General features: G+C 33.6%; 2 protein-coding genes across 2 annotated transcripts; one reads left to right on the forward strand and one right to left on the reverse strand.

Moving 5' to 3' along the window:
* Positions 1-5,676: 5,676 nt before the first annotated feature.
* Positions 5,677-11,734, reverse strand: LOC122313624. Its single transcript, XM_043128785.1, has 10 exons — positions 11,287-11,734; positions 7,962-11,200; positions 7,109-7,379; positions 6,944-7,040; positions 6,721-6,845; positions 6,561-6,639; positions 6,295-6,439; positions 6,058-6,215; positions 5,840-5,960; positions 5,677-5,730 (listed from the first exon to the last, which is right to left on the reverse strand). Exons 1-10 carry the CDS (start codon positions 11,732-11,734, stop codon positions 5,677-5,679), a joined length of 4,737 nt encoding a protein of 1,578 aa, XP_042984719.1.
* Positions 11,735-14,895: 3,161 nt separating this feature from the next.
* LOC122312999 lies at positions 14,896-21,104 on the forward strand. The gene is made up of 3 exons (XM_043127687.1): positions 14,896-15,202; positions 19,763-19,845; positions 20,878-21,104. The coding sequence occupies exons 1-3, from the start codon at positions 15,091-15,093 to the stop codon at positions 20,989-20,991; spliced, it is 309 nt and encodes a 102-aa protein (XP_042983621.1). The 5' UTR covers positions 14,896-15,090; the 3' UTR covers positions 20,992-21,104.

Genomic DNA, 21,104 nt, shown 5'->3' on the forward strand with positions numbered 1-21,104 from the left:
CATTCTTTGATCCATCCAATCCATTTTTGACTGAAACCTTAAATTTCAAAATTTTTTAAGATGAATGTCAATTCTATATAGTCAAAGGCTTTCTCCATATCAATTTTGATGGCCATAAGACCAGATTTTCCTTTTTTCTTTTTAAGGAAATGAAAAACCTCTTGTGCTAGTATGGTATTGTCCTAGATCAGACGACCGGGGATAAAGGCAGTTTGGTTTGGGAAGATCATTGAAGGGAGGACAGATTTAAGTCTGTTGGCTAATATTTTTGCGATGACTTTATAACAGACATTGGCCAAGCTTATTGGTCTGCAATGATGGACTTGGGTTGGGGAGTTTATTTTTGGGATCAGGGCTATGTTGGTATGGTTTAGAGATTTGAGAAGTTTTCCATAAGTGAAGAAATTTTTGATATAAGCAAGAAATTCAAGTTTAATCACTTCCCAGTAAGTTTTATAAAAAAGACCAGTGAAGCCGTCTGGTCCCAGGGCTTTTGAGGAAGAGATTTGTTTTAAGTTGCTCAATATTTCTTCATCTGTTGGGATTTTGCAGAGAGTTTCATTTTCCACTTCAGAGATTTTTTCAGGGAATAGTTGGTCAAGGTCCCTTGTGTGTTCTGAATTGGATGTCTTGAAGATGTTTGTGAAATGGTTTTGAAAGTTTATAGCAATTTCCGTTGGTTCAGAAGTCCAGTGATTGGTTCCCAGTTTAAGACAATTTAGTGCATTCCTTCTGCGTCTTATGGTGGTTGAGGCATGAAAAAATTTCGTGTTTAAGTTTGTCGTAGTGAGCCAGATATTGCGGGATTTTTTACGCCAGAGGGATTCTTCTCTTTGGAGCTATTCATTCAGGTTTTGCTTGATATAATGTTCCAAATCTATTGATTCAGAGGTTGGTTCCTTTGATTGGATGTTTTTTAGAGTTTCATACAGGTTTTTTATGTTTGTTTGCATGTGACCAAAGGTGTTTTTGTTCCAAGTTTTGAGAGCAATTTTTGTTGCATTTAATTTTTTTTGCAGGATGAAAGCTGGGGTGCCAACTACATGAGTTGCCCACGCCTTTTTGATAGTGCAAAAACATGTGGGATCTCTATTCCAAAATTCCTCAAACTTGAAGGATTTCTTTTGATTGTTGAATTTTGATGTTTCAAGGATGATGGGTGAGTGATCTGAAACACTAATTGGCAAATTTGTGATGTAGGCATCAGGGAAGAGGGAATTCCAGCTAAGATTGGTGATTGCCCTATCTAATTTTTCCTTTATGTGGTGGGTATTTCTATTGTTGGACCATGTGTAAGGTGTACCAAAAGCCCTTAGGTCAGTGAAACCTGTGTTTTTAAGGAAGAGTTTTAGATTTTTTGGTTTTGAGGTACTAGCGTATGGTTTACCACCAAGTTTTTCAGTTTGATTGAGAATTGAATTAAAATCACCAATGATTATGAAAGGACTTGGAAATGAGTTTGTGATCATGGTGAAGTTGTTCCAAAAGTTTGATTTGTTGTTGAAATTTGCTGGGTAGTAAACCATCAGCATCCAAGGGTAATGAGAGGGATCCGAGTAGATCAAAGCAGTGATAATATTGCTAGTAACATTTACAATTTCTACATCCAGACCATTACACCAAAAGAACAAAAGACCTCCCCTTTTACGGTGAGGGGGCATATAAACATGATTAGAAAAACCTAATCTATTAACAACATTAACAGAGGAAAGCAAAGTTTCAGACAGGAAGATCGCTTCAGGACTGTGAGTCCTAATGGTTGTCCTAAGGGAACGGATTGCACGGGGGCGGGCTATTCCCCTGCAATTCCAAGATTCATGGCTTTTTTTGTGGCAGTTCTGACTCTGACACGGTAGTCGTTGGATTAAGAGGGAAGATAGACATCTCTTGGGTTGAGGAAGTTGTACTCGGTAGTGAAGAAAGGCTTTGCTGATATGGATTGAAGCGTCAACTCCTTCTGCAAATGGGCGTGATCTTCTTCTTCCTTGGTGTTGGCGTTGGGGGGGAGACTGTGGTTGGAGCCATTGCTGCTTGAGAGAGGTCAGTTGGATAAGAGTTGATGTCGTAGGAAAGGTCCTTGGTGCTACTCTCTTCTACTTCTATAATGGAGGAAATGAAACATTTTTTCTGGATCTGTGCACTGGTCTCGCAAGGTGAGTAAACTTTCCTCTTACCTGGGGTTTGGGGTTTTGGTTCGAGAGATTAAGAGGAGGCTACCGTTTCAGTTGGATAGAAATTGTTTGAGTTTTGAGGTTGGGTTAGGGGATTATGGTTGGGCTAGTCCTGTTTTGTTTTGTTTGGAGTCTGGGTATTGAAATCCGGTGTTGGGGAGTTGAAGGTGAAGCAGACTCGGCCCGATGGACTAACTAGTAGGGAGATTTTGGGATTGTTGGACTGATATATGATTGGGCCTTTGTTGGATTGAATTTGTGCTAAGATTTGTTTGAAGATGGATGGTTCGGAAGTTTGGACAGGAAATAAAGAGTTATTGATGGAGTGGATCAGTGGTTGTGTGGGGGCCCAATTGATGTTGTCTTGGTATTGCATGAGAGATAGTTGTTCAGAGGGTTCCAGTGGCTGCGGGGGTAGAGTGACATGTGGGATGGGTATGTTTTGAGTTGAGGGGATATTGAATTGATTGAAGATGGTACTATCTGCTTGAATGGGTGGCAGGATGGAGTGTTCGGCTGTCATTTAATTCCATTAAATTGAACATCTGGTTGGGTGGGGTAGTGAGACGTGGATTTGTTAAGGGAGATGACCGAGTTGTGTGAGTTGAGGGTTCCATGTAGAGTTGGTTGAGTTTATGGGAAGGGCTTGGACCTCCAATGTCAGCCGGAGTAGGTGCAGGAAAAGGGTTGTAGTGATCTTCTTTTTCTCGCTGATCTAGGATGAGGATCCCTTTTCCTTTGTCTAGATTAGGGCGTTTTATGCCGGACTCTTGGAATGAGAGATGTGTTGCTTCTTGGATGCGTATCGGAGGTAGAGAGGGGATGTTTCTTGGCTGGTTTTTGCGAGCTGCTGTTGATGTAAAGGTTTCCATTTTTGATAAGCGACTGGTGTCTTGATTCTCTGCTCTGAGGTCTTGGCTGTAGAGAGGGGTGGCTGCTTTTCTGTAATTAAGGGGATAGAGTTGTTGGACATGACCAAGGTTACCACAGATATAGCAGTATTCAGAGAGCCTCTCATATTTAAAGGATATATTTGCTGGAGACATGTTGAGTCTGGGAAGAGTTACTTCTTCAATCAGTGGCCTGAAAGTGTCAACTTCTACACGAACTCTGATGAAGTTTTTCGTTACATTTGGAAGTACAGTATTTTGGTCAACTTCCAAAAGATTCCCTATAGTCTTTCCTATCTTGACAGCATTTATCATAGTCATTTGCTCCATGGGGAGGGTGTGTACTTGGTTCCAGAAATCTGAGAATTGTAGATCATGTCTTGGAGACTCTGACTCGGTTGCCATTCCTTTAAAACCAGATGAAACCCCTTGAAATTCCATGGTCTTTGAGAGAAGACTCTATCTTTATCATGTGGACTTGGGAAAGTAAATATGAAGGTATTGGTACCCAGATCTTCTATGGTGAGTCCAGTGATGAAGTCCAAACTGCTCTAATTGTGGAATGGAATGTGTGTTTATTGAGAGGCTTATTCGAGATTAACTTTCCAACGAGGGTTCAGTTTGAGAGTTGTTGAGCTTCATCTGTTGTTGGTTCTAGAATGATGTCATCCCAGGAAAGTGATTTTGTCTGAGAAATCAATTGGTCAATGTTGGGGTGAACTTTTTCCTTTTCCATGATAGGTTGACTTTATTTTGTTTTTGAACGGTGGTTTGGAAGGGTTGGATGGTTGGTTTGGTTGGAAAGTGATATATGGGTGGAAGGTAAGGACTTGTTGTTGTGGAAAGTGGAAGAGGAGGGAGGAGATGTAAGGCGGAAAGGTTGAAGAGCCTGGTTAACCTATAGGGAGAGGATAGGATCTCATCTTACTAGAGAGAGGACGGATTTTTGCAAGCTTTCAGTTGCATTATTTAAAGTTAAAAGTGTTGAACCCAAGATTTCAAGTTTTGTGTAATTATATATTTACACATGGATTTTCATGATAACAAATGAATTCAAAGAATAAAGAAGTCTTAAGCTCAAGTTGTCTACACAATGAAGTCAAGCACATCAAGGAAACAAGCATGAGTAAGAAGGAAACAAGTTCACATTAAAATTATAGAGTAATGTTGTAAATCTCTTCAAAATTCGAAATTAGGATTAATGCTCAAAATTAATATTTTATCATAAAACATTAAAATACATTTTCCACATGTGCATGAATATTTTTGAAAATTAAATTTGAAAATTTTGAAAGATGATTGATTGTCATCTTTTGCATGTGCATGCCTTGATTAAAGGGTTGAACTTTAAAAATATTAAAGATGATTAATTGTCATCTTTCACATGTGCATGTTTTATTTGAATATTTTCAAAAGTGATTGATGCTTTTTTAGACTTATACAAAAGGTAGATGATTTTGTTTGAAAAATTTGAAAAGTAAAGTGTGCTCATTTTGTTATATACAAAAAGTAAAAGATTAGGTTTGAATTGTTTGAAAAGGAAAGTGTGCTCATTTTGTCATATGCCAAAAGTAAAAGATTAGGTTTGATTTTTTTGAAAAAATGAATGATGTTGTCTTTGACAATTGAAAAAGAAGAACATTTTATTTGAATTTTTTGAAAAAGTGAATGGCGTTGTCTTTGACATGTGAATCTTTTTAAATTTGAATATGAAGTCTTATATGCCTATAAATAGATCATTTGAGAGCTTCACATTCACAACATCCAGAGCATACAACATTCATTCAAAGCTTTCATTCTCTCTTCTCTAAGCATTGAGCCTTAATCCTTATTCATTTTGAGAGATATAGTTTGTGCTGTATTGTTCTTATTTCACTCATTGAGGAGTGTTTTCTGATAACCTACCCACTATCAGTTTTTGTATCAAAAAAATTGTGTGTATAACCCTTGTACGTGTAGAAAGTATTCTATACGGGGAATAGTTGAATCACCACTTGTAAGGTGATTGCAAGTGTAGAGGGTGTTCTACACGGATCCTTTGTAGCGATGTTGTTCAAAAGTGTAATAGGTTTCTATCTCCACCTGAAGGAGGTTGAATAGTGAATTTGGGAATCCTCAAGGGGTAGCTTGAGGCGAGGACGTAGGCAGTAGGGCCGAACCTCGTTAACATACTGAGTTTGCTTCTCTCTTACCCTTACTCTTTATATTTATTGTTATTTCATATTTTGTTTATATTTTATATTATACTAAGTGAAAGTAACGTGCAATGCACGTTTGCTTAGTTTATATATAATTTTTTTGGTTAAGAATTATTTTTTTATTACTAAAGATGTAATATTTTTGGTTAATTAAATAACTAATGATGTAATGTTTATATAATTGATAAATAATGAAACATTGTGATATATTAAAAAAGAAGAGCATTAATAGAATCTATAATATGATCCTATAAATAAACATCACTCATAGTTTTATGAAAGCTATTTGAGATTATTTTGATTCTAACATGACGATCCAGCAGTTTCTTCATCTTCCACCGCTTCAATAGAAATGACATTAAATTGCCTATATTTTTTCTCCTTCAGTTTCTCTGGATCTGCATAGACTTGAATCTTTCAAATCTTTTTTGATAATTTCTCTGCAATGCATTTAACATACGGTCGATTTTCCTACAAAATAAATTTTGAATAGCTTTACATAATTAATAAAAAAAACCAATTTTTTTTAATTAATTCATTATAACAAAACTCAACTTTTGAAGGAAAATTAAAGAGATACCTCTCCAGCATGTTCCATCAATTCAACTGCTGAACAACCAAGTGCCTGTTCTGCTACTTCACCAAACATAGTAGCAGCTAGCTTTCCAGTGTTATCGTCCAGTTCAACATATGCCCTAGCACTTTAAATGCGTTGAATATATTAATTTCAATTTGAATAGTGTTAAATTATGAATTAAATCAGACATCAATTTTAAATTAAAATTGTAAGATTCGTACCGTGGTTTGCAGACCCCTTGATTTTTGCAATACATACAAACGAAGCTTTCATTGTATTTATATCCAGTTCCTTTATTACAGCCAATGCATGACATGTAATAAAAAACTTGGGTGAAGTCAATAACATTTACCTTCGCCTTTATCCAGAATTTTGCTTTCTGCATTAAATTATAATCAATTTTTAGAATGAATATTTGTGTAAATATTTTAAATTATTACTAATAAAATAATATTTACCGCCATGGGTTGTAAACCCTTAATCAACCCTGCAATATCACAATTCTTCACAATTTCCCGAATACCAACAGATGACAGTGGTGCAGATGGGTAGGTCAAGGATCTTGCAATAATACTTCTAATTATCAAATCGTTATTCTCCGCCCTTAAAATTCAGAAATGAATAATAATGTAAGGAAATGAAATATACATGTAAATTACATAAATCACATAAATAACTCTAATAAAAATGCATTAATATGTAATTGTTAATTTTCAAGAATTACCATTGCTTCATTGCAGATGCCTCAGGAAGAAGAGGATTGATTATAAAGGTACTTGATGGGCGTGATGATAGAGACAATCCTTTGATGAAATTGACATCAATATTAGTGTTAGTATATACGATATGGAAAAATATCTAAGTTGTTTTATTATTATAAATACCGTTATATGATCCAACAGATATTTTTGTTCCAAGTATTATCGGCTTATCTTCAATAATATCTGATATTTTCTTACATTCGTCTTGGACAAATCGACCCCACATAGTCAAACATATGGGGTTCAAGCTACAAAATTGAAATAATTAAAAGAGTTAATAAAATATTCCTAAATTAATATTGGAATTCAATTATAAAAGAGATGAGAAGTTATAAGAATTTTTTACCTTTCATCAATAACATATATCTCCTGGATCGTTGTTGGTCCAGATGCTGTCGTTATATCTTTAGTTGGCTTAATTTTGATTGCGACAGCTAAAATATCTAAATATTTGAATATGAAATGTTAATTTATTGATAATTAATTTATAATAAAATATAAGTTAAATTACCTATTTCTCCAATCGACCCTCTATAAGCCTCCAAGTCCTTGAATGGGACGATCTCATATTTTGGTGCATCTATTTGCTCTTCGTTCTGTGGAACATCTTCTATTATTGTTTTTGAGTTCAGGGTCCATTGATATTGATATTCTCCAATTTTGTATTTTGGATCTACTGGTTTGACATATGCATCGATGATATAATAGGACTGTAAAATTTTTAAAGTGTTCTCCCGGGGGTCAATATCAGTTCCAAACATTGTCGCCTGCACTCGATTTCCCTGAACCAATAATAAAAATAATTGTGATTAGTAGTATATTATATAAAATTATGAGGATTATTTTACTATACTAATTATTTTAAATAATTTTTGTATTTTTTTAAACAAAAAATGTCGTAAAAAGATAAATAAATAAATTTAATGTATATGCTAACAAATATCATACCTCTTTATCAATTAATATCAAATTTTGATATTTCACTGCTGTACGTTGGCTTATTCGTTTAGGTGACTTTTCCGCAACGATCATCTTAATCTTCCAGTTTTTTGTTTTCGGAGTGATATCCTTTATTGATGTATACACCGTCCACATTTTTTCCATTTTCATATACAAAAATATCAGATGTATAAGTATAACAGATCTTAATTTAAATTCATAAATTACTAAAATAAATGACGAAGACATTTAAATAAATGACTGAATATTAGACATATAGAGAAGAATATTATAATACATAATAAATCGAAACTATACAATTAAATCTAGTTACCTGTATAACATTAATTCAAACATGATAATGTAAGTAATTCTATAAACACAATATTTTTTGTGCAGTTCTTTTCACGTTGTTCAGTGGATACTGGTCGTATTAGAATCCTCACTGCAGATGATGTCTTTGCCCTCGATAAAGCCACATATAATTGACCATGTGAAAAAACTGGCTGAGGTAAATAAATCCCAACACAATCTAATGTCTGTCCTTGTGACTTATTTATAGTCATTGCGAAACTCAATCTTATAGGAAATTGAGTTCGTTTGAATGGAAAACCACTATTTTCATCAACATTTAGTAAGAATGGTATCCTTGGAATGAACACTCTTTTTCCGATATGGTGTCCAACTGCAATTTCTGCATCTATGACATTTTGATCAAAAGCCCGACAAATCAAACGGGTTCCGTTGCATAGCCCTTCTGAAGGATTAATGTTTCTAAGCAGCATGATGGGACAGTTTTTCTTGAGTAATAATTCATGAGGCGGAAGTCCGTTTGGGGTTAGAGTATTCAAGAAATCTTCCATAACTGATTGTTTAGATGCATCTATTGTTTCATCAAAACTATAATATCGCTGAATTTCACCCGGGAGCCTATGAATCAACAATGCGTTTATTTCGTCAACATAACTGTTCTTCGGTGTTAATATTGCCCGATTCATCATAGTTGAAATATTCATTGAATATTCATGAATATTGTGGAAAACATCTTCTATCAAATGATCTAAAGAAGTGTTGTCATCATAATAGGGAATAAGCATCCTATTTGGAATCCTTATGGTTTCATCAACTGTGTTTGGTGGCATTCCGTTTCCAACTTCTAACACATAATCTGAAAAAATTGGATCAAGTCTTGCTCGCATATTTTCAGTTAATCGGAACTTGGTCAATGTAGGCCATAAATAGGAATAAACCAAACTGGAATTAACCTGTTGTTGTCTTGTTCCTTTACGAACCACGGGTAAAACCTGTCGAAAATCTCCACCGAAAACAACAACCTTTGCACCGAATGTTACATCTGAATCATTGATGTCTCGTAGCATCTTATCCAATGCTTCTATGTGTTGTTTTCTTGTCATTGGAGCCTCGTCCCAAATTATTAATTTTGCTGCACGTAGTAGGTTTGCCAGTGCACTTTGTTTGCTGACACAGCACGTGTTTCTTTCGTCAGTATCAAGTGGAAGCTTAAAACGTGAGTGTGCTGTTCGACCTCCCGGAAGAATAGATGCAGCAACGCCTGATGAAGCAGTTGCAAGTGCTACTAATTTTCTTGATCGTACTGTTGCGAGAAGTGCTCTGTACAGGAATGTTTTCCCTGTCCCACCTGGGCCATCTACAAAGAATGCAGCATTTTGGTTTGCAAATACTTTTTCCAACACTGCGTTATAGACATGTTGTTGTTCACTATTAAGAAATTGTGATGCAGCAATATCTTCTTCTAGAATTTCAACAGCCAATTCATCATCGATTTCTCTAGATTGAAATTCTTCTTCATCGAAGCAAATGTCGTCATCAAGAAGATGGTAGGAATTAATGTCTTTTCCCATTGATTCAATTGTAAAAGAGATTGACCTCAATACTTGGGTTCTTACATTTGATATAGAATCTTCTGTTGGTTTGAAATTAGCTGACATATCTTGCTCAAAACGTTCCCAAAGCTCCCTCGGATTGGTTGGATTACAATAAACCAATATTGTTGCAAATAACCGTCTCAAACTGGATGGCACTTGATATAAAGATGCTTCCTGTAAGCAATCTTCTAAGCTACTGTCTCTCTGTAGCAACCCATGCATTGTTGCTGCCTCACGAAATGTTGGAGCCACAACACCATCAACTGTCCTGAGATCGTCAAACGACAAAGGTCCTCTTACATGGCTTAGCAATATCCGCAGATAATACCTTTCGCCTTCAAATGGATTTGCTGTAACAATACGGCCTATAACAGTTTTCTTTTTCCGAGGAGTCCAATCTTTGTTTTGTTGGTTCCAAACATAATATTCTGGAAATTCTTTATACAGTAATCTCTTTGCATTCTCGTCTACTCGATTTAATGCAAAAAATTCTGTTAACATCGATTTTCTAGAACGATCTAAGTTGACAACATTGATTATATCATCATTTGCTCGGAAAGTCACTGGGTGTTGATCCTCCAGATGTAAATGTAAACTATACACTGCTGGGTACATCTCATTAATAATAAAGCCATATATCCTCGACATAGCTTCAGGGGGAGCAATCCATCGGGTCGATTGGAATTGTTGGATTTCATCAACTTGTTGATTGTTTTGTTCAGAAATCAAGTTGAAAGCAACACGATCATGTCCTTTATAAATGTATTTATAAAGATATTTGACTGCTTTTATCGTAGAACAAATCTCGACATTAATGTGACAGTCAAATGTTGCAAGCAGATATGGATTATATGGAACAACCCAACGATTATCTAAATTTTGGCCTCTGACTTTGACAGTTACTCCATTGTTTGAACGCCTATATATTGGGAAGCAATCATTTCCAACGGTTGTAGCAGATGCGTAATTTTTTGGATAATTACTTTTGCAACAACCATTTTTCTTCATGCAAACATTTGTTGGGTTCAACACTCCACATGGCTCATGCATCATATGCTTTACAACAGCGTTATGCAAGTGCAAGTTTGTATTTTTATCAGGTATCTCTGCTGATACGATCTCGTCAAAAGATTCAGGCGCATAAACCTTCCAATCCTTCTGTAAGATAATTAAAAAATGCGCATGTGGAAGACCTCTCTTTTGATGCTCAATAACGTAGACATATGCTGAGACTTGACCAAATATTTTCCTCTTGAATAATTGATCCTTTAATTCTTCTAGTTTTGCACGAAAGACTCGAGCAACCAAATCAGGTCGATTCTGACTCTCCTCATGCAGATGTAGTTCATTTGTAATTTCTTTCCAATTTGGATTGCACGTCATTGTTAAGAAAATGTCTGGTTTGCCGTAACGCTGAACTAAAGCCATTGCTTCCATATATCTTTTTCTCATGTCTCTTGGATCTCCAAGAAATGATGAAGGCAGTATAATCCGTTTTCCAACATTAGAAGCGTTTGTTTCCCCAAGCGTAATTGTATCAACAATACCTTGATATAACTCTGATCGAATATGTTGTTGCTTTTTCCTAAAATAGTCTAATCTTGACGTCTCGATCTTAACATACATATCTACTACAAATTGTTGCAATAGTCGACCAGAAAGTAACAAAATTGATCTGACATTTTCTCTGATTTGTAATTTATAGCAATAATATTCACGGCATGAAACAACTGGATCCTTCATTTTTCTGTTTGACGCTACAAAAGTTGAATGTGAATGAAACGTTACTAAGTTAGAAGTACATACTAAATGAAATTTTTGAATATTAATACTGCAATCTAACCTCGTTGTTCTCTTGCAAGTAATTCTTCTGCAGTCACTGATTGTTGAGGATTTATTGATCCGTTTGTTTCGTTATACGTAGATCTCCTTCCTCTACTAATCCTTTCAATCCCTTGATGCCAACCAACATCGCCAAATGGAAATAACAACAGATATTGCAATGGATCATAACACCCAAAATAGTACTGAACTCTATGACTTCCACCAGAATGGTTAAAGACAAAAATGTCACGTCCTCTTAGTTGATCTTCATCATCATTTTCTACCCATATTGCTGCAACTTGTGAAGATGTGGGGGCATTGAATACACGTTGATCTAGGCCAGCATCTGATCTTATATGAATTATTTGATTTTCCAAATCTGGCAAATCACCAAGAGAGCGGAAAAAAATAGAATACGGATTGATGCGAAGAATATCAATGAGTTGAGTGACAATTGATGGATCCATTCTATTTGAATCAGAAATGCGATTTTCTAATTCATGTTCTGTATCATAGAAATACAACTGGAGATAAGAAGGACGACGATTTGAATGAACCAAATCGTTGATATAGTGATAGATCTATCCTTGAGTTCTGAAAGTATAGATTCCTCTATTTCTCCTGCAAAGATCTTTATCAAACTTCACTCCAAAGGATGTAAAAGCGAACTTGTTATTATAAGTTCGAATGTATGTCCTAAAATGTGTAGATTCATCTGTGTTGGAGGTAAACAATGCATAAAGTTGATCAGGAACATCATTTGTGGCTAAAGAAATTGTTCCATCAGCACAGCAAAAGCCAGTTGTTTCATGGTGGAATCGCTTTGCTTTACAATGTATGCAGCTGGGGACTAATGGCAGAGAATATGCTTCAAATGGCACTACCTTCAACAATTGTCTAAATCCGACAGAACCGTGATGCGACTGACCTATTTGGTTAAAAAATGAAAATAAGGAAACAGACACAAGCTCGTAATATTATTTAAATTATTTGAGTAAGGACATTACTGGTACAGTAGCAAGATTCGATGACTGAATTAAAAGAACCAACTGATTTTATATTTGTTTCTTACCCCTAAAAGGTGTCAGCATATTTATATCGTAGCTCGACTCCTCTTGAACAACATGTGGATCCTATTTGTATAATATATTTCAAAATCTCAGAGGAAAAGAATAGAATGATGGTTGAATAAGAAATATCGAAAAATGATTAGAGGAGAACCTGCTGGATAAAGAGTTGATTAGAAGATTCGGAGACATTGTTTATGGATGAATTTGTCTCTGAATTAATGACACAGACTTCAACATTAGGAATAACACATACTTGACGAGACGAATCCTCTTCAACGATATCAATATGAACATCAGAATTTCGCTTTCTCTTTGATACTCTTTGAACAAGACTAAAGTCTTGAATGTTGTCTATATATTGGATATCATTGTTTGAATATCGAGCAATCGACGTAGTCGTTTGATCAACAATAGATGTATCGAAATCATTTATACGAATCGAGTTCCTTTTGGATGCTTTTTGTTTAGCATATCTTTCTCTTTGTTTTCTACGGATCTCTTCCTTTTTCTCTTCTGGTAAATCTCTATACAAGATTCTTTTTGCAGGTTCTTTTCCATGATCTTCAAAAAATAGTTTATAAACTTAAATTTTACATAAATTTATATTTTTGTTTGTAAATTTTAAAAAAAAAAATTATTTACAGAATCTTACCACTTCTCATTATGTTAATGAAGGAAGTGATTGTTTCAACCGTTGGATATTGTTCTACACAAACAAGATGAAAGAAATAAATAACAATTATTTCCTACACTCAATTAAATAAATAATCAAATGATAAAATATTTTGAAATTTGAATCTAACAAAAGCATATTTCAATATCACATACAAAAAATATTTTAGAAGCTATTTGTCAAACTCAATTCCCTATTCTAAGTAATTATCAACTATTTCTCTACTAATTATTTTAAAATATTTCTCTACTGATTTTTTATTTTGATGTTATGAATTTTTAGTTTTTTATCGTTAATTTTTAGAGAAAAAGGGATGATTTGAGTCTTGAGAAAATAAATCAATTAATGGGGCATATGATTTGAATCAATTAGTTTTTTATTATACCTAGATCATTTAAATTTACACAATTTTAAAAATTTTAATTACTATCTTTTCAAATTTTGTATCTTTCAATTTATATAAATTAAGTGTTTGGATTTATATATTAGTGTGTCATCAATGGATATATATGAACTTAGCTAAATAATAATAATAATAATAATAATAACAATAATAATAAAGCTAGATGTGCATCAATCATTCAGTAGATATTAATGAAGGAAATGATTGTTTCAACTGTTATATACAGTTCTACATAAGCAGCATGAACGAAATAAATAACAATTATTTCCTACACTCAATTAAATAAATAATCAAATGATAAAATACAATGAAATTGGAATCTAACAAAAGCATATTTTAATATCACATACAAAAAATGTTTAAGAATAATCACACAATATTTTCACAATATTTAACTATATCTAACATTAATTCAATATTATTATTAGTTCAAATTAATTTATTCGTTGTTTGAAATTTATTTTTATTTATTCTTGAATTTCCCAATTGGGATCATGCATCTTTGGGGTAGTTTGGGTCAATTCGGTATAGATTTTGTCAAAAAATTCCTAGTAAGAACCAATTAAAAATTATATAATAAAAGCTTATACCTATCATTTTTATACTATTCACCATACATCATTTTTATTATTATTTTTTCTTATCAAATATATAATATATGGGTAAAAAGTAGAATATATTAATTAATTTAGAAAGAATAAAATTAAAAAAATAATATGACTTTTTCTTCTGACGAGAGGCCCCCCTAATATTAAAAGTTAATCCTAACAAAGGCACATGAAAAAAATACCCACCTAGTATACTCACTCATATATTTTTATTTTTATTTTTATGTTTTATTTTTTTTGTCAATCGTTAAGTTGTGTGGTACTTGTAGTGTGAAAAGATAACATAAGCGCGTGATGTAGTACTGTAATAGGGACAATGGAGAGGAGCTGGATGGGTTATTGTTTGTGGAACAATGAAGAAGAAAATGCCGTTTCAATCTTTCAATTTTCGGATGCACCCACCGATTTGGTTGATAGGGGAAATAAAAAACCGAATTTACTCACATCTTCATAAAAAATACTATAAATTAAAAGTATTTATAGTATTTATTTTAAAAACATTATACATAAAAACTTTACACCACACGTATACTTGACTATACATATTATTATATATAGACGATCGATGAGAACATCATCATTTCCAGAAAAAGACAATCCGGACTGTCCAAACTTTAAAGAACCAGAGTTCCAAATGATTTAACATTTTTTTCATGATGATAATATCGATCATATCGTGATCGATGATATGTCTAGATGGATCCCATTGGATCGACTTTCTAATAAATTAATAATTGCATGGCGCCACCTATCTAGATCCAAAGTCCATATACATAAAGTTAAACAAGAATCATGATGAATAAATAAAAAGTAGCAACTGACAACCACATGAAATTTATTAACAAACACCATATATATGCATGTGTGTGTCTTTTTTCGTTATTAATTTTTTAAAAGAAAAAGATAAGGAGAGAGGAAAAAGAGAAGAAATTAACTTGGGGAAGAAGTCAGTTTTATATAACACTGAAGCCAAAACCACTATTTTCTCCCGTCTCCCAGCTCTTTGATTCCTCTGCATCGGTGCGAGCTCATCTTTTCATCGCTTAGGGATTTTGCTAATATCTGAGATATGGATCTTAACAAACTCTATCTAAATGCCCCTCATTCCATGGGCACGACCATCATCGGCGTCACTTACAACGGAGGAGTTGTTCTCGGAGCCGACTCTCGGACCAGCACTGGTATTTTTACTCTATCTGCCTAATTGTTTTTAATATTTTATGTTTTCTTCATTATCTATTTGGTTGCTATGATACACAAATAAGTTTTTGTTATTTTTCTCCGAGAAGCTAACCCTAGGTTTGCTGCTTGTGTTTGTCGATTAATTCATTATTAGTATATGTTAGTATTCAATCAGTTTGGGTAAATTTTTACCGTCAAATAGAAGTTTGGAATTTTGTCTCTCCGAATCAGTATTATTCTTTCTCCTAGTGGCTTCTGATTTTTTTTTTGGGGAGTGTTGGGGGGGGGGGGGGTTGGACTTTGGGGTTTATAAATTTAATGGATTAAGGATTGTGGCGCATCTAGCGAAAGGCAAGGAAAGTGCTACTGCTTTATGTGCTTCTTTGTTTGCTCTATCCATCAGCTGGACATAGTCAAACAATATCTCCGTGGGCATCTAGCGAAAGGCAAGGAAAGTGCTACTGCTTTATGTGCTTCTTTGTTTGCTCTATCCATCAGCTGGACATAGTCAAACAATATCTCGGTGGACACTACTTTGGTCACAAATGTTAAGCGTTTAAAGCATTATTATGGGTCTTCTCCCATGTAAGTTTTACATGTACGCCTTTTTCAGGCTGCTAAGGGGTAGAGCAATTTGTTTGGTACATATAGCTAATCCCAATAATAAAATTTTTATTCTAATTAGATGATTAAATAATTTAATTCTTAAAAAATTATTTTAAAAAATTATGAAACACCAGCTTCATTGACATGTGTTGAGGATGAGCTCAGCGAGAGGGTGAAATGCTGGCAAGTGGCAAGTTAGTCAGTTTGGCGAGTTCTGTATGTACTACTAATCCTATCTTTTCTAGTTTTCTTTTGAGTAAAACTAAATAGGTGTAAAGTTATAAATTTGTCATTTTTAAGGTGCTTTATAGCTTGCATGATGGTGATATTTTGACAGAAATATTTTTTTTCAAATCAGTTTTACGCCCTCAAAAACTTCTCTCTTTATCTAATTCTGATTTCACATGTGGGTGGGAGCTAGGAGAGGGCAACATGCATTGAATGCACTGCACAATATTATGATTCCAATTCTTCCCTAAACATTCAAATAATCTTTGCGTCCGTTTCATTAATTATTTTCAAGCCCACAGTAACACGTGTTTGAAAATTTATCCGGATCAGTCTCATCTACCTACCTTCTGAATTAAGGTACCTCTCTCTAGTCCCTATTGCTTACATAGAGAAGTTCTAGGTTAGATAAATTTTTCAGTGTGGTGGGGACCTTGAAGCGTTTGGATTTGGGTACAATTATAACGTGAAGGACATGGGGGCAAAGCATTATATATATATATATATATATATATGTTATAAGTAAAAAGGAAAAAAAAAAATTGACTAAGAAATTAAGGAAATGAAAGAGTTGCCAAAAAGTCAGAAAATTGATGCCCATGATTTTGAGCAACAGCACTTGGCTCCCCACCCCTCACCAAATAAAGAGCCAAATCTTGCAACCATATTAAATGATAGGATATTGACCAATTAAAAAGGGAGTGGGAAGTGATGGAACAGTTCATCGATCACGCCGTGTCCGAGTCTATCTAACATCAATATCTTTAAAAGTATTCCCCCCAACAAGCACGCACACCACGATATATAATGAAAAGAAAGAGATCAGAGCTAGCTAGCTATAGCTCCTAGATAAATTAAAGAAAGAAAGAACGAAAGAAAGAAAAGGAGTTGCCAACCAAAAAAGCATGCAAGTAAATGTACACGTATGGATTCCATCCTCGATCCCATCATCTTGATCTATTTTTCTCTCCTATCTCTTCTATTATTGCTTTTATTGCTTGCTTTCATCATCTCACACAGTTCTCCACACCCTTCAAAGTTAGCTAGCTAGCTATACTTTAACCACCTCAAAAGAAAACAAAAAGCTAACAAAATTAAACGATCATCAAATGGTTTGATAACCAACACAACCAAAAGTAATATTTAGATCATGAGGGAGCTTGCTAGATCAACAGCCCAAATCATATATTTTACTTATTTATTTTTATTAGATATATAGAATTATATACTCTTTAATTACATATTAAAGCAATTTGTTTCGTACATATAGTTAATCCCAATAATAAAATTTTTATTCTAATTAGATGATTAAATAATTTAATTCTTAAAAAATTATAAACACCAGCTTCATTGACATGTGTTGAGGATGAGCTCAGCGAGAGGGTATTAACTAACTAATTAAAAAATTAAAGTGCAATGCACGTTTGCTTAGTTTATATTTAATTTTTTTGGTTAAGAATTAATTTTTTATTAATAAAGATGTAATATTTTTGGTTAATTAAATAACTAATGATGTAATGTTTATGTAATTGATAAATAATTAAACGTTGTGATATATTAAAAAAAAAAGCATTAATAGAATCTATAACATGGCCCTATAAATAAACATAACTTATAGTTTTATAAAAGCTGTTTGAGATAATTTTGATTCTAAGATGACGATCCAGTATTTTTCTCATCTTGTACCGCTTCAATAGAGAAGACATTAAACTGCCTATATTTTTTCTCCTTCAGTTTCCCTGGATCTACATAAACTTGAATCTTCCAAATTTTTTTTTTATAATTTCTCTGTAACGCTTTAAACATATGGTTGATTTTCCTACAAAATAAATTTTAAATAGATTTACATAATTAATAAAAAAAACCCAATTTTTTTTATTTTTGTAATTAACTCATTATAAGAAAACTCAACTTTTGAAGAAAAATTTAAAAAATACCTCTCTAGCATGTTCCATCAATTCAACTGCTGAACAACCAAGTGTCTGTTCTGCTACTTCACCAAACATAGTAGCAGCTAGCTTTTCAGTATTATTGTCCAGTTTAACATATGTTCTAGCATTTTAAATGCGTTGAATATATCAATTTCAATTTAAATAATATTAAATTTTAAATTAAATCACACATCAATTTTAAATCAATTTCAATGTGTATGATCCCCTGCTCAAACGTAATAAATTTTAACTACAACTTCTATTACTTTCTTACTTTTCCTCGTTATGGCTTCCAACTGCGACTTCTCAATCCACTCGTTAGATGATAGTAAACTATTTCCCTTAGCAATTTCCTCCTTGACGTTGCCAAAGAACAGGGTATATTTTATTGTATAATTTTTTATTTATTATATTTTAGTTTAAAAAGACTCATTGGTATGATGTCAACGCCGTTTCATGGTCTTTAAATTTTTGTCTTTTTGTAAATAAGTTATATTTTCTATTTATATTTCTATCAATTTAATGGTCCACCCACTTGTATATATTTTCCTGGTGCACATTTATCCACATGACGTGCATGTCCACATTTGTCCCCCCGTCTCTCTCTCTCTCTTTTCAGGCTTTGATCCACATCCTATAAACAGTCTATCCCAGCTTAGCCGAAATATTTTTTTTTCCCTTTTTTCCTTCTCTCATTTCACCCACATCCGGAATCTTCTTCTTACTTTCACTCTCTCCCTCTCTCTCTCACGCTCTCTCTGCATTGCTCTCAACTCAGCATCTCTCGCCCTCATATGTTCACAGTTTCAATGATTGCATCTCTGTCTATTTTTCCTTCACGGATCTATAGAGATTTCATTTTCCGATCTTCTTCATTTGTTGTTGTTTTTTTTTTTTACGGATCTATAGAGATTTCACCATTTTTTCAAATCAGTTTTACGCCCACAAAAACTTATCTCCTTGTCTAATTCTGATTTCCCTTCCTCTCTCTCCCCACCTCTCTTTCGATCTCTCTCTCTCTCTCTCTCTCTCTCTCTCTCTCTCTCTCTCTCTCTCTCTCTCTCTCTCTCTCAAACAGCTTCATCTTCCGTCTAGATCTCTTTCTTTCTCTCTATATTTCAATGATCTCGATGGCAGACTCTATTTCTTTCTCTAAACCCATTTTCAGCCCTCTTTTTTTCATTTTGAGAAGGAGCTAAGAAGCAAGTCATAAACCTTAACTTATTTTACACCTCTTTCTTTCTCTCCCGCTTAGAAGCTCTCTGTTTTTTTTTTTTTTTTTGCAAACAACATCAGATCTATATGTGTTCATTTAGATCTTTTAGTTTTCATTTTATTTTTTAGATCCTGGAGCTTCTTATGTTAAACATGGGTTTGCATGTTTTGAGTTTTGTCTTCGGGTTTTTTTTTTCACATTTTTTGTTCGATCGACTGGATGTTTTTTGGTTCTCATTTCATTTTTTTTAAAATAGATGATTTTTTTTGGTCGTTTGATGTTTTTTTTTTTTTTTTTCCGTGAAGCCCTTCGTTAACTTTAACTGATTTTTTTTTTAAAATCCATGTTTTTTTTTTCTGTATAGATCAGTTTCCATGTTTTTATTCTCTATTTTTACTAACATCCATCAGAAAGTTATGATCCTTTTGTTTGTAAATTGGATTCTCTTACGGGGTTTCAGATCTATGATTCAATGGTCTTTTTCCCTGAAATTTTTCCTCTCTTCAGTGGTGTAGTACGTTTAAATGTGTTAATAGATTTGTGATTTTGTTTGTTTGTTTGTGTTTGGATTTGTGTAGGTGAGGATTCAATTGGGTTAGGGATCAGCAGCCCAAGGGCGAGGACCATGCTTGAGGAGGAGGGCTTTGGTGCCTTTTACAAGGTTTGGATCTATAAACCCATAAAAATCTACACTTTCTACTTGCAGGAAAAAAAATATATTAAATTTGCCATTATTTGAGTTGTTGATGTAGTTTTATAAAGACGCGTGCTTTTTTTTCTACATCTGGTTCTGTACAATATTGGATTCAAATTGTGCCAGATGCATCTATTCCATTCAATCAAGCTTGTGTAGTAATGTACAGTTTTGTTTCCTTCCTGTTGCCAAGCAATTGATGTTTTAGTGGTCTACCCATTGGAATTGATGTTTTAGTGGTCAGTTTCATTACATCATAAAACTTAGAGATTATTAAAAGGCAGTAATCTAGTAGCATAAAACTTACAGATTGATGTAATGCATAGATAGATTATATATAATATAAACACAGAAAAGGCAGTAAAACTGACCTTTTTAATGTACTTTCAAACCTTTGCACAACTGCACTATTTCACCGCACCTGATTTGATAGAGAGAGTGAGCGTGGACAAGTTTTCTAAACTCAGTTTTGTGATAGGATTTTTAATAAGTTTTATGAATTCCATGATTTCATGGTATCGGTTAGTTCATTTCTTAGAAATATGAAAAAACATATGTAATGCATGGATAAACTTCTATTATAAACACACAAAAGAAAGTTACTCACTTTTCAATCTCCCTTCAAACCAAGGAAACCGTAGCACCAATGCACTGAAAGTAATAGAAGGGATTAGTCACTTTTCAAATTTTAGCACCATTGCACTGAAAGTAATAGAAGGGTTTTTTAAACCCCTTTCAATGGCTGTTGGGTTCCTAAGAAATGTCTATTGGTATTCAAACTTTGAATATGACTGCTGCACTATTTGGCCATTTGGCTGCCTCATTAAGTGATTGAAATTTACTAATTTCTCCCTGCCTACACACATGGACATAAAATATAACTTATTACAAATTATAAGTTATACTGTATATTATAAAAACTTAATTATAAATTTCTATTACATTTGATTAAAATGTGCCTCCACAGATTTTTAACTTATATTTTCTTTCTGGTTGCAGCTTCCATTCCAAAGCAATAGCTGGCACACGTACAGAAGGGGAAAACTCGTGTGCAGAAGGGGGAAAATAAGAAGAAATGAGACTCTAGTTTTTCAAAATTGTAACTTATTATAATGTTTTGTCATTATAATTTATAGGAAAAGACAATAGTATCCCTGCCTAATTAATTTGGCACTATTTTTCTTCAAAAAATTGAGTTATTATATTAATGGAATTTAAACAGACAA

Source organism: Carya illinoinensis, chromosome 6, assembly GCF_018687715.1.
Source record: "Carya illinoinensis cultivar Pawnee chromosome 6, C.illinoinensisPawnee_v1, whole genome shotgun sequence".
NCBI classification, from domain to species: Eukaryota; Viridiplantae; Streptophyta; class Magnoliopsida; order Fagales; family Juglandaceae; genus Carya; species Carya illinoinensis.

Excerpts from the sequence above, each read along its gene's own strand:
- LOC122313624 (XM_043128785.1), bottom strand. The coding sequence starts at position 11,734 with ATGGATCCATCAATTGTCACTCAACTCATTGATATTCTTCGCATCAAT. Across the intron at positions 6,440-6,560 it reads GCATCTGCAATGAAGCAATG|GGCGGAGAATAACGATTTGA; the intron begins GTAATTCTTGAA and ends CTGAATTTTAAG. Across the intron at positions 5,731-5,839 it reads TGATGGAACATGCTGGAGAG|GAAAATCGACCGTATGTTAA; the intron begins GTATCTCTTTAA and ends TTTATTTTGTAG.
- LOC122312999 (XM_043127687.1), top strand. The coding sequence starts at position 15,091 with ATGGATCTTAACAAACTCTATCTAAATGCCCCTCATTCCATGGGCACG. Across the intron at positions 15,203-19,762 it reads CGACTCTCGGACCAGCACTG|GTGAGGATTCAATTGGGTTA; the intron begins GTATTTTTACTC and ends GGATTTGTGTAG. Across the intron at positions 19,846-20,877 it reads GCTTTGGTGCCTTTTACAAG|CTTCCATTCCAAAGCAATAG; the intron begins GTTTGGATCTAT and ends TTCTGGTTGCAG.